This window comes from Gekko japonicus, unplaced genomic scaffold, assembly GCF_001447785.1.
Source record: "Gekko japonicus isolate JY-2015 unplaced genomic scaffold, Gekko_japonicus_V1.1 scaffold246, whole genome shotgun sequence".
Lineage (NCBI taxonomy): Eukaryota > Metazoa > Chordata > Lepidosauria > Squamata > Gekkonidae > Gekko > Gekko japonicus.
The window spans coordinates 240,980-254,739 of NW_015162482.1; the positions used below are offsets into that span (position 1 = coordinate 240,980).

Below are 13,760 nucleotides of genomic sequence, written 5' to 3' on the forward strand. Positions count from 1 at the left end.
GCTTTCGAACTGCTAGGTTGGCAGGAGCTGGAACTAGAGACAGGAGCTCACCCTGTCTTGCGGCACCCGGGTCTTGAACCACTGAACTACTGACCTTCCACAGCCTGCAGTTCAGCGTCTTAACCACTTGAGCCACCGCAGCTCCACTGGTAGACAGTGACCGATACACAAACATAGTCAAGTACATAACCACTTTCTCGGGGGATGAGTTCATCCAGCCCGACAACTTGCATAATTACTTTTCTCAGCTAGAAGGCATGAAATATTTCCTGTGAGCTTATATGACAAAAACAAGTTATACTTTCTGAAGGGAACTTTCCCCCCCTTATTCTTAATTCATAATGGTGGTAGGAATAGCAGCATTATTTTAGAAGGTGTAGATTGCTGTACGTTGACTATTATCACTAGCACTTTAATAATCGGATCGTTTTATGTTTATAATATTTAAAATGTTTTAACTTTTGTATATGGTTTTATGGTACTGGGTACCAATTAACGTAAGCCACCCTGAGCCTGCTCGCAGGAAGGGCAGGGTATAAATTGAAGTAATAAATAATAAATAAATAAATATGTTTGACACCCCTGCTCAGAGGGGCTGCAGAAAAGGGAAGTGAGTTGTGTTGTGCGAATTGTAGTTTGAAACCCTGAACTATGAGGGGAAGCAGGTTCACAGTTCTTAGGTCAAAGGTCAGAATAAGGCTAAGATAGGTTACTATTATCGTTATTTCCTGTATCTAGGGCTGCCAAGTGGGGGCGGAGGGCAGGGAAACCCCCGCTTTGGAGGCCCGATTTCCGCTGTGGTGACGCAGCCACATCACTCACGTTGGGGGCGTGGCCCAGATTGTCAAGGGGAAAACCATATGGTTTCCCCCCCCCCGACGATCTGGGCCACGCCCCCAATGTGAGCGACATACCAGATTGTCAAGGGGAAAACCATAAGGTTCCCCCCCCCCCGACGATCTGGGCCACGCCCCCAATGTGAGCGACATAGCATGTCACTTCCTGTGACGTGCTGGTGGCGCGCGCACGTCCTGGGAGAGCTCCCGGAGCCCAGCAAGGCTTCCCCGCCGGCAAGGGTAAGTACACTTGGCAACCCTACCTGTATCTAATGTTGAAGTAGGTCATCACAAAAGCACCACTGAGTGTTTACAAAGACCAGGCAGAGACTGACTTAGCTGGTGGTTGGAGTCAATGCTCCCTCTAAGTTGTGGAGTCTTGTGAGCAAATATTCTACTTTGTGAGCCACTGGCATTAAAGTTGTGAGCGAGCAATTTGGCTACTGCATAAATTAGTTTGTTTTGGAGCCCTCCTTCCTGATTTAAGACAAAAATGTGTGAGCCGGAGGCTAAAAAATGTGAGCTAGCTCACACTAACTCAGTTTAGAGGGAACAGTGGTTGGGGTGCCAGTGTTGGACTGGGAAATTCCTGGAGAATTTGGGGTGGTGTTTGGGGAGTGGAGAGAAAACCCAGCAGGGATGTGATGCTATAGCGTCTGCCCTCCAAAGCTGCCATTTTTTTCCAGGGAAACTGATCTCTGTGGTCTGGAGATCAGCTGTAATTCAGGGAGAACTCCAGTTGCCACCTGGATGTGGCAACCCTAGCTGGTGACTCTCCCCCCCCCATGTGCTAAGGATAGTGAATAGAGATAGGCACTAAGGGGCTAGGAGGAAAGCCTGAGTTGGGGGGGCACTGGCCCATTTTTCCTAATGGACCATCCTCCACTGCCCTACAAGCAAACTGGATTATGAACCCACCCCGAGTCATGAACTGGGGTCAGGAGCCAGGAACCCCCATTGTGGAAGCCTGGGTTGAACAAAGAATAGGCTAGAATCCATCTTCTCCCCGTAACCATGGAGGACCTCATGAACCCTGCACAGCTCCTGTCTAGAACAAGCAGATCAGTTTCTGACACATCTTGCTTTGGTGTCTCTCCCTGCAGGTCGCTGGCGCAAGAAGCGTCTAACTTACCGGATCCACAGCCACAGCACGGGCTTGGGGGCTGCAGCCACACGCATGGCCATCCAGACAGCTTTCAAGTACTGGAGCGACGTGGCACAGCTCACCTTCCAGGAGGTGCGGACCGGCCGTGCTGACATCCGCCTCTCCTTCCATGGTTCCTCTCCTTGGGGCTGCTCACGGCCCTTCGATGGGCGTGGTATGGACCCCAAGCATGCTGGGGGGGAGTTACTTGGGGTTTGGAAGGGGGCTGGTGGGGAAACCAAGGAGTAGGGAGCTTGGGCAGTATGTTGCATGAACTGCAGAGGATGATGCACTGTATGGCTTGGATGCATTGGAAACCTGGAAATATGTGTTGGAGGTGCATATCATTAGTAAGATGTGGGATGGGTACTTCCTAGCAGGCCTTGTGCCAGGATGGATTGGCTTTAAATCAAGGTGTTTTCAATCAGGGCTATAAATCACCATCCAAAAGACTTGACCTAAATAATTAATTGTAACTAGTCATGCCGGCCACATGACCATGGAAACGTCTTCGGACAGCGCTGGCTCTTCGGCTTTGAAACGGAGATGAGCACCGCAACTCTAGAGTCGGATCCGACTGGCTTTCGAGCAAGGGAACCTTTACCTTTACTTTATTCATTGTTTGCAATGGACTTCCCTTGCTGTGTCTCATTTAACGTAATCATTCACATATGCCAAGTCAGAGCTTATACAAAGCCCTTGCGTGGATGAAGCTTTCCAGTTCTCATAAAAACTAATCTTTTCGTATGGAAGGATCAAAGAGTTAGAATAAAGCTTTGTATTTGAAGTGCCCCCAAATCAACTTTCAAGTGGTTGGACAAATTGCTCACTGGGTGGGAGCTTGACAGCAAAATTTCTTGGTGGATCCTAAATATTTTGAATGGGATCAGTACCCAACAAGGAAGGAAGAAGCTAGAAATCAAGAAACCCTCTGCATGGATCATGGCTGCAATTGCTTTGCTTAGCTCTCCTTTGTAGTTAGTAAGATTAGGTCTCCGAATAGGCAGTTTAAACAGAGTCCTGTTAACATGCCAGAGGTTAGGGGTGTCTTCCCCATTGTTGTTTTTAGTACATACGCATCCTCTAAAACGCACTATGTGGCAGAAGTGTGCATTAACGTGTATTAAGAAAACACTTAGAACTGGATGTATTAAATTTGAAGTTATGGACAGAGTTAATCTGCTTTACATCAAGCTAATTTAATTGATAGCTAGAAATTTAATCTGTTAAATCACAATATGATTGTGCTGTGTTACCTGAGATAGTGGGCTGCATAGTTTGGGAGAGTTTGGCAGAATCAGGCTGTCACACACCAGGCAGGGTGGCATGTAGAGGCCTCTGTACTGCACATGGCACGCTTACTGAAACGGGCATTATACTGCAGAGAGCCAGGCTGTTATTTTGAAGAGGGTTTCACAACAGCAAGGCTTCCTTTCACACATCTAACCCATTCCTTCCTCTTCCTCAGGATACGTGCTGGCCCATGCTGACATCCCCGAATTAGGCACCGTTCACTTTGATTCTGATGAGGACTGGACAGAGGGGACGCCCCGTGGGGTCAACCTGCGCATCATTGCTGCTCATGAGATTGGCCATGCACTGGGATTAGGTCATTCGCGGTACCCGGCTTCGCTGATGGCACCCACCTACAGCGGGTATCAGGCACGCTTCCGCCTGCACCCCGATGACATCAAAGGCATCCAGGCCCTCTATGGTACGGACTGAAGGGGATGGAGACTGGAACAGGAAGCGCCCTGCATTTTACTGGGGTGGGGGCTGCTGGGCTTCTGCACACAACTTGTCGGAGTAGGAAAGGGGCCTCAGATTAAGCCCTGCCCACGTATGAGATGAGATGACAAGCAGCAAGGGATTATTTATTAGGCGCCAGGCAGAAGAGTTCTAGTCTGATATTTTTTATAAAGATGCTATTCTTGTGTCAGTTTTTCCCCCCATGAGGGAATGATCAGCCATACAACACCACTGCCCCCATTGCGCTGTTTGAAGTGGTACAGTCCAGGAATGGTTTCATCCACCCATCTGCTGTTTGTGTAAAACAGGCCTCGGATACAGACAAAGAGCTCTTTAGCTCCCTTCTCTTTTCCCAAACAGCAACAAAGACCCTTTGAGAGACAGCAGCAGCAGACTGTCAGTATAAGCCCAATCATATATAATGCAGGAAATGGTTAATTTTTAGATCCAAAGGTGAGGGAAGCTGAAGCCTCCCTAGATCCCTGTTTCCCTTACTAACCCCTCATAGTTTTTTAAAGTTTTTAGCCTGCCCTTTTCTCCAAGGAGCTCTGGACATCTCGCCCCCCTCATCATTTTATCAACAATCCTCTGAGACTGGCCCAAGGTCACCCAGTGTGGTTCATCACAGAGTAGGGAGAGGAACTCACATTGCCCCAGTCCCAATCCAGTAGTCCAGCCTTCATGCCACAGTAGTTCTCTAAACCAGGGGTTCCTAACCTTGTTGAGCCTGTTGGTGCTTTTGGAATGTTGAGAACAGGACTTAGGGTTGCCAACTCTGGTTTGGAAATACCAGGAGATTTGAGGGTAGAGCCTGGGAGGGTGGGCTTTATAATGTTATGCAGCTCACCTTCCAAATCAGCCATTTTATCCAGGGGAAGTGGAATAAATGTTTTAAATCCAGAAATAAGCTATGTAGCCTGGAGATCAGCTATAGTTCCAGGAGATCTCCAGTCTCCAACTGGAGGTTGACAACCCTAGGTAGTGTCAGCACAAAATGGCTGCCACAGGAGCTCGGTCTAATCACAGAATATTGGGAGGCTCAACAAAATGTTAGGACATTACAAGCCAAGCATCCACCAGTGATGGAGGAAGTGGTTTCCAAATGGGTGCTCCCTGCAAACACACATATGACGCTTCCTGGACAATTCTGAAGCATTTCCTTCTCCCGCAAAATGGAGGAAAAACAGGACTGGCTGTCTGCTATGGGGAAGAAGCAAACAGGCACCCGAGAACAAATAGTCAGACCTCATCGTGCTCTTTGACACCATGTTAGGGATCACTGCTGTTAAGAAGTGTCTCCCTTCAAGTGCTCTTCTCCAAGTTCAGCTCACCAGACCCTCCAACCACATGTTCCTTTTACTCTAAAAACCTGAAACCTGCTTGTTTTTTGTGTTTCATGATGGGCCTACACCAGTTACTGTAGGCCCGTTAAATAAAAGGGTGTGCTCCTATTATGTCTAGTTTGGCCTCCTGCTTATGAACCTCAGCTGCTCACTGTTGTTCACTTAAACAGCAATGGACAGAGTGTAGGGCTGCCAGCCTCCCAGTGGTGGCTGGAGATCTCCTGGGATCACAACTGACCTCCAGGCGGTAGAGATCAGTTCACCTGGAAAAAATGGCCACTTTGGAAGGTGGACTCTATGCCATTATACCCCATTGAAGTCCCTCCCCTCCTCAGGCTCCACCCCCAAAATCTCCAGGTATTGCCCAACCTGGAACTGGCAATCCTAGTAGAATGTCTGAGGGACACAAAAGAGGAGGGGGACCTTGAAATCTGGTGTTGTGGTAGGAGCAAATGCGCTAACCCTGGGAGCCAGATTGTACCCTTAGGCTGCCAGTTGCTTATCCCTAGTATGGCTCACGCATTACAAAGCGTGTCCCAGAGATGAGGTAAAAACAGTTTCCATCTTTCCGAAATGTCATTTAAGAGAGCGGCAGGAAAATAATGCTTTTTCACAATTTATCACATTCAAGATTATTTTAAATGGGTGCCAAGGAGGCTATGAGCTGTAGAGTCATTATCAGTAGTGCACAATGAGCTCAAGTTAGACTTTCATTCATGTCTTTATGGAAGGGTGCGTGACTCTGTAGGAAAGATGTAGGGTTCTCATGACAAAATTATAAGTGATAATCCTAAACTTTAAAAAAAGTTCTTGCTTTCCCCCCTGACTTGTTCCTTTTTCCAGCTTTTGTTTTTCTTTTTCCCTCTTGTCTGCCTTCATGCTCTGCCTTGGCTCGTGAATTTCCTAGCAACAGGAAGGCCTGTTTCTCATTATGAGAAGCATGGGCCTGGGCCAGTGGTTTTCAAATCATGAGGTAGGCCACAGTTTCCTCAAGATCAGTTACTAGGCAAGGTCTGAGCTCCTTCCTGATGCCTCCCAATGAGGTTCTGGTTGGGTGAGGTTGAATGTCAGCACATCAATGCCATGTTGGTTGTTGGCCAAATATTTTTTCCACTTCCCTCATCTTGTTTATTTTTCTCTGCCCCTACCCTTTCTCTGCCAGCTTGACCCATAACTAGAGTCTCTGTTCTTCCATGCAGGCAAAAGAACTATGCCAACAACAACAACAACTGTGACCTCTCCTGCGCTCACCACTCTCCCTGCCATCTCCTTGCGGCCTAGTAAAGTCCCTAACCCATGTAAAGATGGATTAGACGCCATCATGTTGGGTAAGTCTCCTCTATCCCAACCTCCAAACATAACCCAAGAAAATCACTACAGGCATGACTGGACAGAGGATTTCCATAGGCAAGTGTCTTTTCTGAATATCACTTTAGCCTCTGTCATATTCTCATGTGAAATATTGAATTAGCCTGAAGGATTTGTAAGAGAGTGAAATTGGAGGGTGGGGGGAGAGCGGGAACTGTTGGCTGCGGGCAGAATCCTCCACCCTTTTAGCTTGTAGAAAAGCTTGCCAGTCTTGGCTACTTCAGAGGGCTTTCTAATGATGAAGTTGAAAATATTTATGCTTGAGTGGAAGTTGGCAGGGATATTTGTTTTGAATGTTTTAATGAAGTGATTATGGGATACATTTCTATAGTGTGTGCCGCCCCCCATGATTCTTTGAAGTGAATTGTTTCTCTTAACTTTTTCATAAGCTGCTCTGAGCTTGTTAGATGGATGTGATGTAAATATTTTAGGTACTTTTAAATACATAGCTGAGTTGGGAAAGAAACAAAAAAGTCTGAAGATGATATAAAAATGGGGGGGGTTGTTGTGGAGAGGAGAGCGGACCATGCAAAGTGTTGCCATATGTATTGACAGAAGAAGAATGTATGCTAAGACATCTACTATGATACTTCTCCCAAGAATCTTGTGAAGTAGACTTTTCCACTTAATAAACATGACATCTGAGAACTGCTAACTTGTCACATGCATTTTAAATGTACTCATGAAGCTGAATTAGGATTGAAATTAGGTCTTCTTCTAATGTTACATCTGAAGTCGGATGTGGAACGAAGTGCTGTGCACATGTTTAAGAATGGAGGAAATCACCAGCACGTTGAGTTCTCACTATTTGACCTTTAACCCTCTTCTAGGACCATATGACAAGACCTATGCCTTCCGTGGTGATTATGTGTGGACAGTGACAGACTTTGGAGCCAACCCACCTTTGAAGATCCAGGCTTTATGGAAGGGGCTGCCCGGATGGCTGGATGCTGCTGTGCATTCTCCCCGGACTGGGCGCACCTATTTCTTTAAAGGTATGTAAATTCAGGAACGGAGTTGAGGAATAAGCTTTCCCTTGATTGCCTACGTTGTCTCAGGGGGCAAGTAAATACACTCAAAATAAACATTATATCTTGGATTCTATATGTTTTACATACAATTCCTTTTCATATAACTTGTAGATATATTTATCAAATTAATACTTTGTTTCAGAAATGTATGTGGCCATCTAGTCGCAGCCCACTTATGGCGACCCCTTGGGTTAAGGGGTGGTTTGCCTTGCCTGCCTCTTTGTAACAACCCTGGTATTCCTTGGAGGTCTCCCATCCAAATACTGACCAGGGCTGACCCTGCTTAGCTTCCAAGGTTTGATGAGCTCCGGCTATCCTGGGCTATCCTTGCTGCCTTGGATTTCTTTAAAGAGGATGCAACTCCCATTTAATGAAGGAGGGTTCGGCTTTCCTGATCTTAGTTTATATCATCAGGCCTATCTGTTAACTTGTACTAATTATTAGAATTGCTACTCTCCGTTGGACTATCCATCTTGGGCTATTTTGCAGACTTTTTGTCTGTGGCCCCTCTTTAAATGAAATGCATGATGGTCTATTCTTCTTAAAATATATCCTGTTCCTCCTACGATTTCTGTAGTTAGAGAATTATGGTGTATACTGTCACGACAATATCAATTTTACCTCTTTTCATATGCTAAATTAACACTGTGGGTCAATCCAGATTTTAAAACTGGGAAGAAGTATTTTTATGGAAGGCTTAGAAAGATAGGGAGATTTTTACTTTGGACCAGTTAACTGTTGATGGACTAGGATGATGCGTTTTTGGTATTTTCTCAGCTGAGGTCTAGATATGACCCATCAACCTCTGTTGAAAGGCAGTATTTACAACTGCAGCACCTGTTGGTATCTAAATGTGGCCCTGCAACACTAAAGGTTTTCAGAATCACCCTTCCTCTTGGAAACTCTCAGTTAATCAGTAAATGGAAGCTATATCTGTTTATAAATACTTGATGTCAACTAATTAATATGATCTCCAAAGTCTCAGAAATTAATGGGATAAGGAGCTAGATCACACAGTTTTGCCAAAACAATGGGATATGGTTCTAAATTTTATACCTGCTGTTTCTATAGACCTTAAGCCACCACTCATTCAGCAAAAATTATATTTAGAATATTCCAGACACCACAGTGACTCTTTAGGAAAAGACTGAGTAACATATCTAATTGTTGGTGCTGTAACTTACAAGACATGTCTCTTAAACATATGGTTTTGGTCTGTCCAGTTATTCAGTCTTTTTGGGAGGAAGTAATTAGTCATACCAATTTTGTATTAGAATACTCATTGATTTTTGAGGATACTTATTATATACTTTGTCACTTGGAGACTAACTGATAGTCAAGAAAAATAGACCCTCCGTGCCTTTACTGTCACTAAAAGACTTATATTGCAATACTGGAAAGATAAATGCCCACCTCCAGTAATCCAATGGATTGAGGACTTATCAGCATTTGAACTAATGGCATATAGACAATTGCACATGGTCATATCTTTAGATGTTTGGAAATCTTTTATAAATGCTTATCTGTAGACTTGCCAACATTGTTGTTAGATTTGGTTATATTTTTTCTGTCTTTCTGTTTGGGATAATTAAATTTTAAAAATTACAAAGTACTTTGTCTTAGGGGACCTTTTCTTGCTAAGCCCTATTCTCTGTAGAAGCTTTAAAAATTATTATTAGACACCTTTCTTGTCCCTGCTTTCCTTCTGGGCACCACAAAAGTCAACATTTAAACTTGTTATCAGCTGAGCGAGATCTGGAGCCTTATTTTGCTTTACTTCCTTTTTAATTCATATGCTGTTCATTCTGGTTACTAAGGTACTAAGCTGTGGCGTTACCGGGATTTCAAGCTGGATCCTGGCTATCCAAAACTCCTCACCCGTATTCCACCTAAGATAGATGCTGCCCTCTACTGGCCAGGAAACAAGAAGCTCTTCTTCTTTAAGGTACCCCCTACACCGTCAGTTACATATCCTCATGCATAATTATATATTTTATATTCTCCATTACCCAAAATGACCTACAGTTATTAGAAATCACTGAAGCAGGATACAGAATCAACAATGATTAGAAAAGAAGATTGTGGGCAGTCTGGACTATTAGGTGGACCAGGCCAGGCCTTTGTTGCCACGATGGTTCTTGTTCCATGTTGTTTAAACTTTCCCTTTTCTTGGGGCTGATCCAGGAAGCTTCTGTGTCTTGATCTGTTGGTATTTGGTGGGGAAAGAAGCCAGAATTCTGGTGCATTCTGGGAGCTTTTTAATAGGCACAACAGATGTTTCCAAAATACAGGACTTGAACATAAGAACATAAGAGACGCCAATGTTGGATCAGGCCAAAGGCCCATCCAGTCTAACACTCTGTATCATACAGTGGCCAGAAATACCAGTGCCATCAGGAGGTCCACCAGCGGGGCCAGGACATTAGAAGCCCTCCCACTGTTGACCCCCCAAGCACCAAGAAGACAGAGCATCACTTGCCCCAGAGTCCCTATCTGTACCTTGTGGCTAATAGCCACTGATGGACCTCTGCTCCATATGCTTATCTAATTCCCTCTTGAAGCCGTCCATGCTTGTAGCCGCCTCCACCTCCTGTGGCAGTGAATTCCAAGTGTTAATCACTCTTTGGGTGAAGAAGTACTTCCTTTTATCCGTTCTAACCCGACCGCTCAGCAATTTCACGGAGTGCCCACGAGTTCTTGTATTGTGAGAAAGGGAGAAAAGTACCTCTTTCTCTACCTGCTCTTTCCCATGCATAATCTTATAAACCTCAATCATGTCACCCACTTCCAACTTGACAGGTTGGAAGGATGAGAGAGAGACAAAGAACATGCAGTTGGATTAAACAACAAAATAAGTATGGGGAGAAGGCACCGTCTGAGGGATGCGGGTTCCTTGGGTGAATGGAATTTCACTGTGTTCGCTTGTGGCTGGCAGGATGACTCTGCCATTTTATGACCCTTGAGGCAACAGAAAATTTACTATTGTCATTATCTAGTTTTAAACTGAACAGGTTTTTTTAGTATCCAGGGCCGGCCTGAGGTTTTTCAGTGCCCTAGGTGAAACTAGCGTCCCCCCCCAGCCAAGGCTGCCTTGTGGCGCCCCCCTCCCCTTGTGTCTCCCCCCACCGCCGTGGCTCTGAAACAGCATTGCTTAAAAGCTGTAGAGATTTGCTGCTCCACTTTAAAACACCATGTTCTTTATCTGTCTGGGAAAGTGGGTAGTCCTCAAGCTGGGAGCCCAAGGCGGCTCAAGTCCCACAGCAGTCCTTATTATCACTTCCAATGTTCCCTGGAACTGCCAGTGCCAGGCATGTAGGCCTTTCACATAAGGATTCCAGTCTAAATAGCCACAGCCAACGGTGGCTTCTGATTTAATCCCAGAAGTTCGAGTTCTATGTATTTTTCTTTTTTCCTCTACAGAGGTAGCACCCAAAGGAACTAGAATGGTGCACTGACCCAAAGTGTGCATTTATTCTTCTTCTGCCTCTTCCCCTAGGGCACTAGCTACTGGCAATGGGATGAACTGGGCTGGAGCCCTTTCACCAGTCTTCCAAGGAAGATCTCCAGCCTTTTCACAGGAGCCCCATCTGACCTGGATGCTGCGTTCACCTGGGAAAATGGCAAGATGTATTTTTTCAAGAGGCAGAAATACTGGCGGCTCAATGACCAACTGCGGGTGGAGAGAGGCTACCCTTTGAGCACAGCTGAGCGCTGGATGAACTGCTAACACCACCCACAGGTGCCCAAGCATGCTCCCTGGGACTCAGAACAAGTTCTAACTACTCATAGACTAAGCAGTGAGGATTTTTAAAAAACAGACCAGACAGCACCCCCTACAGGTGGCATTTAGGAACAACAACTCCTCCGGAAAGGACCAGGGAATATGGAGACGGAAAATAATTTGACACTTTTGTAATCCCTCTTGTTCCTGGTGGACTTTACACTGACATAATAAACATACTTATCTTTTCTAATGCCAGAGTCTGTAGGCATCCCATTTCCTTTGGCATAAGCATGAATGGCAGCAGGGGCTAGCCTGGTTTCAGGACAGACCAAGTGATGGGGGAACCAGAAGCCGAGAAGGGAGAATCATTGAAGGGTTAGACAGTCTTAATAGCAGTGAAGGTGATGCGATAGAAGGACCGTGATGTACAATATGCACGCTGATCACACTGCAATCTCTCATGAGACAACTGGGCAGGTTTTTAGAGCAACACATTAACAGTTCTCTCCCCCCCCCCCTTTGTACACACTAAAAGGACTGGGCATCTTTAAGGAAGGCTAAAATTTCAGCAGAAAGCACTCCTGCAAAATACACACAGAAACCCTTCCTGCCTATGTTTGTGATTTCTAGTACAGAACCAGAGGGCTATTACAGATTGAGTAGCATGGAACACAATCATATGATCTTACGGATCTGGCCATATGTGAAGATGCCAGTGTGCAGGACTTGAGCAAATGTAACTGTGGTGGCATCATGCCACACGTATTCACAATAAAAAGTTGTGATCTTGTAAATGTGTGTGTTTTAAGGGGGGGAGGAAAGACGGAATTCAGCATCCCGGTTCTTGTCTACCTTTCTTTCTGTTCTGTCTTTCTTATGCAAGTTTCCAGTGTTTAAGGCTTCAAAGATAGGCTAAAAAATATTTGGACAATATTCAGTAAGATGGGGATGGGGGTGAATGATGGACAGGTCTTGCCATTGCTCTGATTATTTTGCTCTCACCTTTTGCTTGCCGGAAGGAAGGCAAACATATGAATATTTGCACAATGAATGCAAAACTCCATATATTCTTAGCCGAGTTTTGCTTTATTCTACTGCTGAATTTAGATGTTTTAAAGATGCAACGCATATCTAGCCCTGATCAAACCTCTTGGTCACTGAGGAATAATCTACATCACGGTCCTTCTATCTCGTCACCTTCACTGCTATTAAGACTGTGTAACCCTTCAATGATTCTCTCTTCTCGGCTTCTGGTTCCCCCATCACTTGGTCTGTCCTGAAACCAGGCTAGCCCCTGCTGCCATTCATGCTTATGCCAAAGGAAATGGGATGCCTACAGACTCTGGCATTAGAAAAGATAAGTATGTTTATTATGTCAGTGTAAAGTCCACCAGGAACAAGAGGGATTACAAAAGTGTCAAATTATTTTCCGTCTCCATATTCCCTGGTCCTTTCCGGAGGAGTTGTTGTTCCTAAATGCCACCTGTAGGGGGTGCTGTCTGGTCTGTTTTTTAAAAATCCTCACTGCTTAGTCTATGAGTAGTTAGAACTTGTTCTGAGTCCCAGGGAGCATGCTTGGGCACCTGTGGGTAGTGTTAGCAGTTCATCCAGCGCTCAGCTGTGCTCAAAGGGTAGCCTCTCTCCACCCGCAGTTGGTCATTGAGCCGCCAGTATTTCTGCCTCTTGAAAAAATACATCTTGCCATTTTCCCAGGTGAACGCAGCATCCAGGTCAGATGGGGCTCCTGTGAAAAGGCTGGAGATCTTCCTTGGAAGACTGGTGAAAGGGCTCCAGCCCAGTTCATCCCATTGCCAGTAGCTAGTGCCCTAGGGGAAGAGGCAGAAGAAGAATAAATGCACACTTTGGGTCAGTGCACTCTTTCTCATGTCCTCTCATCCACCTGCTTCTACATCCAAAGAAAACAAAATAAGTCTTCAAAGCAAGGACCCGAGAGCAAGGTCCACCCCGGAACTTTGAAAAGCACGACTCTAATGTGGAATGTAGCCATTCAGCCCCACCTCATTCCAGCCTCCCAGAAACTTGGCTCAGTCGTCTCTTCCCCCAGCAAAGGCATGAGGATACAATGCCAGCATAGGACAAAACGGTTTGGGGGCAATGGGTTTTCTTTTTTAAAAGCTTTCCAAAAAGTTTTGAGAAGCCTGAGTCACAGGACCCCAGAAGGCACAGCGTAGCTTTCTTAATCCACAAAGCAAGCTTATACCTCTCCAGAACTCATTTCTGTATTGGATCATTTAGAATTATATTTTGGGGAGGGCTGCATGTGCCACAAGCCCAAGGCTGTCTCTGAAATGCAGTAATCATGCCAGTCGGGTGCTTGGCAGAAGGTGGGGGGGTAGGGCATCCCAAAACCGAGGCCCCTCTTGCCAAAACAACTGTGTGACATCCTCCTTATTGGGGAGGACTATTTTCACTTTAAAAGTTCTCTTTATTTTGTTTAACTGGGTAGATTCTGCTGCCACCAGGAAATTTTAAGGATTTCCAAACCTTTAGGCTTCTAACTGTTGCTCTTTTTAGTTTGGTAGACCGAGTTCAAGGCTTACGAGG

The 13,760-nt window shown here is 45.4% G+C and overlaps 1 protein-coding gene across 1 annotated transcript in view; it reads left to right on the top strand.

Annotated features, from left to right (window-relative positions):
• Positions 1-11,949, top strand: part of MMP19 (matrix metallopeptidase 19) — a 20,806-nt gene extending 8,857 nt beyond the window's left edge. The window contains exons 4-9 of the mRNA XM_015405891.1: positions 1,940-2,155; positions 3,449-3,694; positions 6,272-6,400; positions 7,271-7,435; positions 9,289-9,416; positions 10,968-11,949. Coding sequence (XP_015261377.1) covers positions 1,940-2,155; positions 3,449-3,694; positions 6,272-6,400; positions 7,271-7,435; positions 9,289-9,416; positions 10,968-11,198 — 1,115 coding nt within the window. The 3' untranslated portion in view covers positions 11,199-11,949. The remainder of the gene's footprint in view (positions 1-1,939; positions 2,156-3,448; positions 3,695-6,271; positions 6,401-7,270; positions 7,436-9,288; positions 9,417-10,967) is intronic.
• The last annotated feature ends 1,811 nt before the right edge of the window (positions 11,950-13,760 follow it).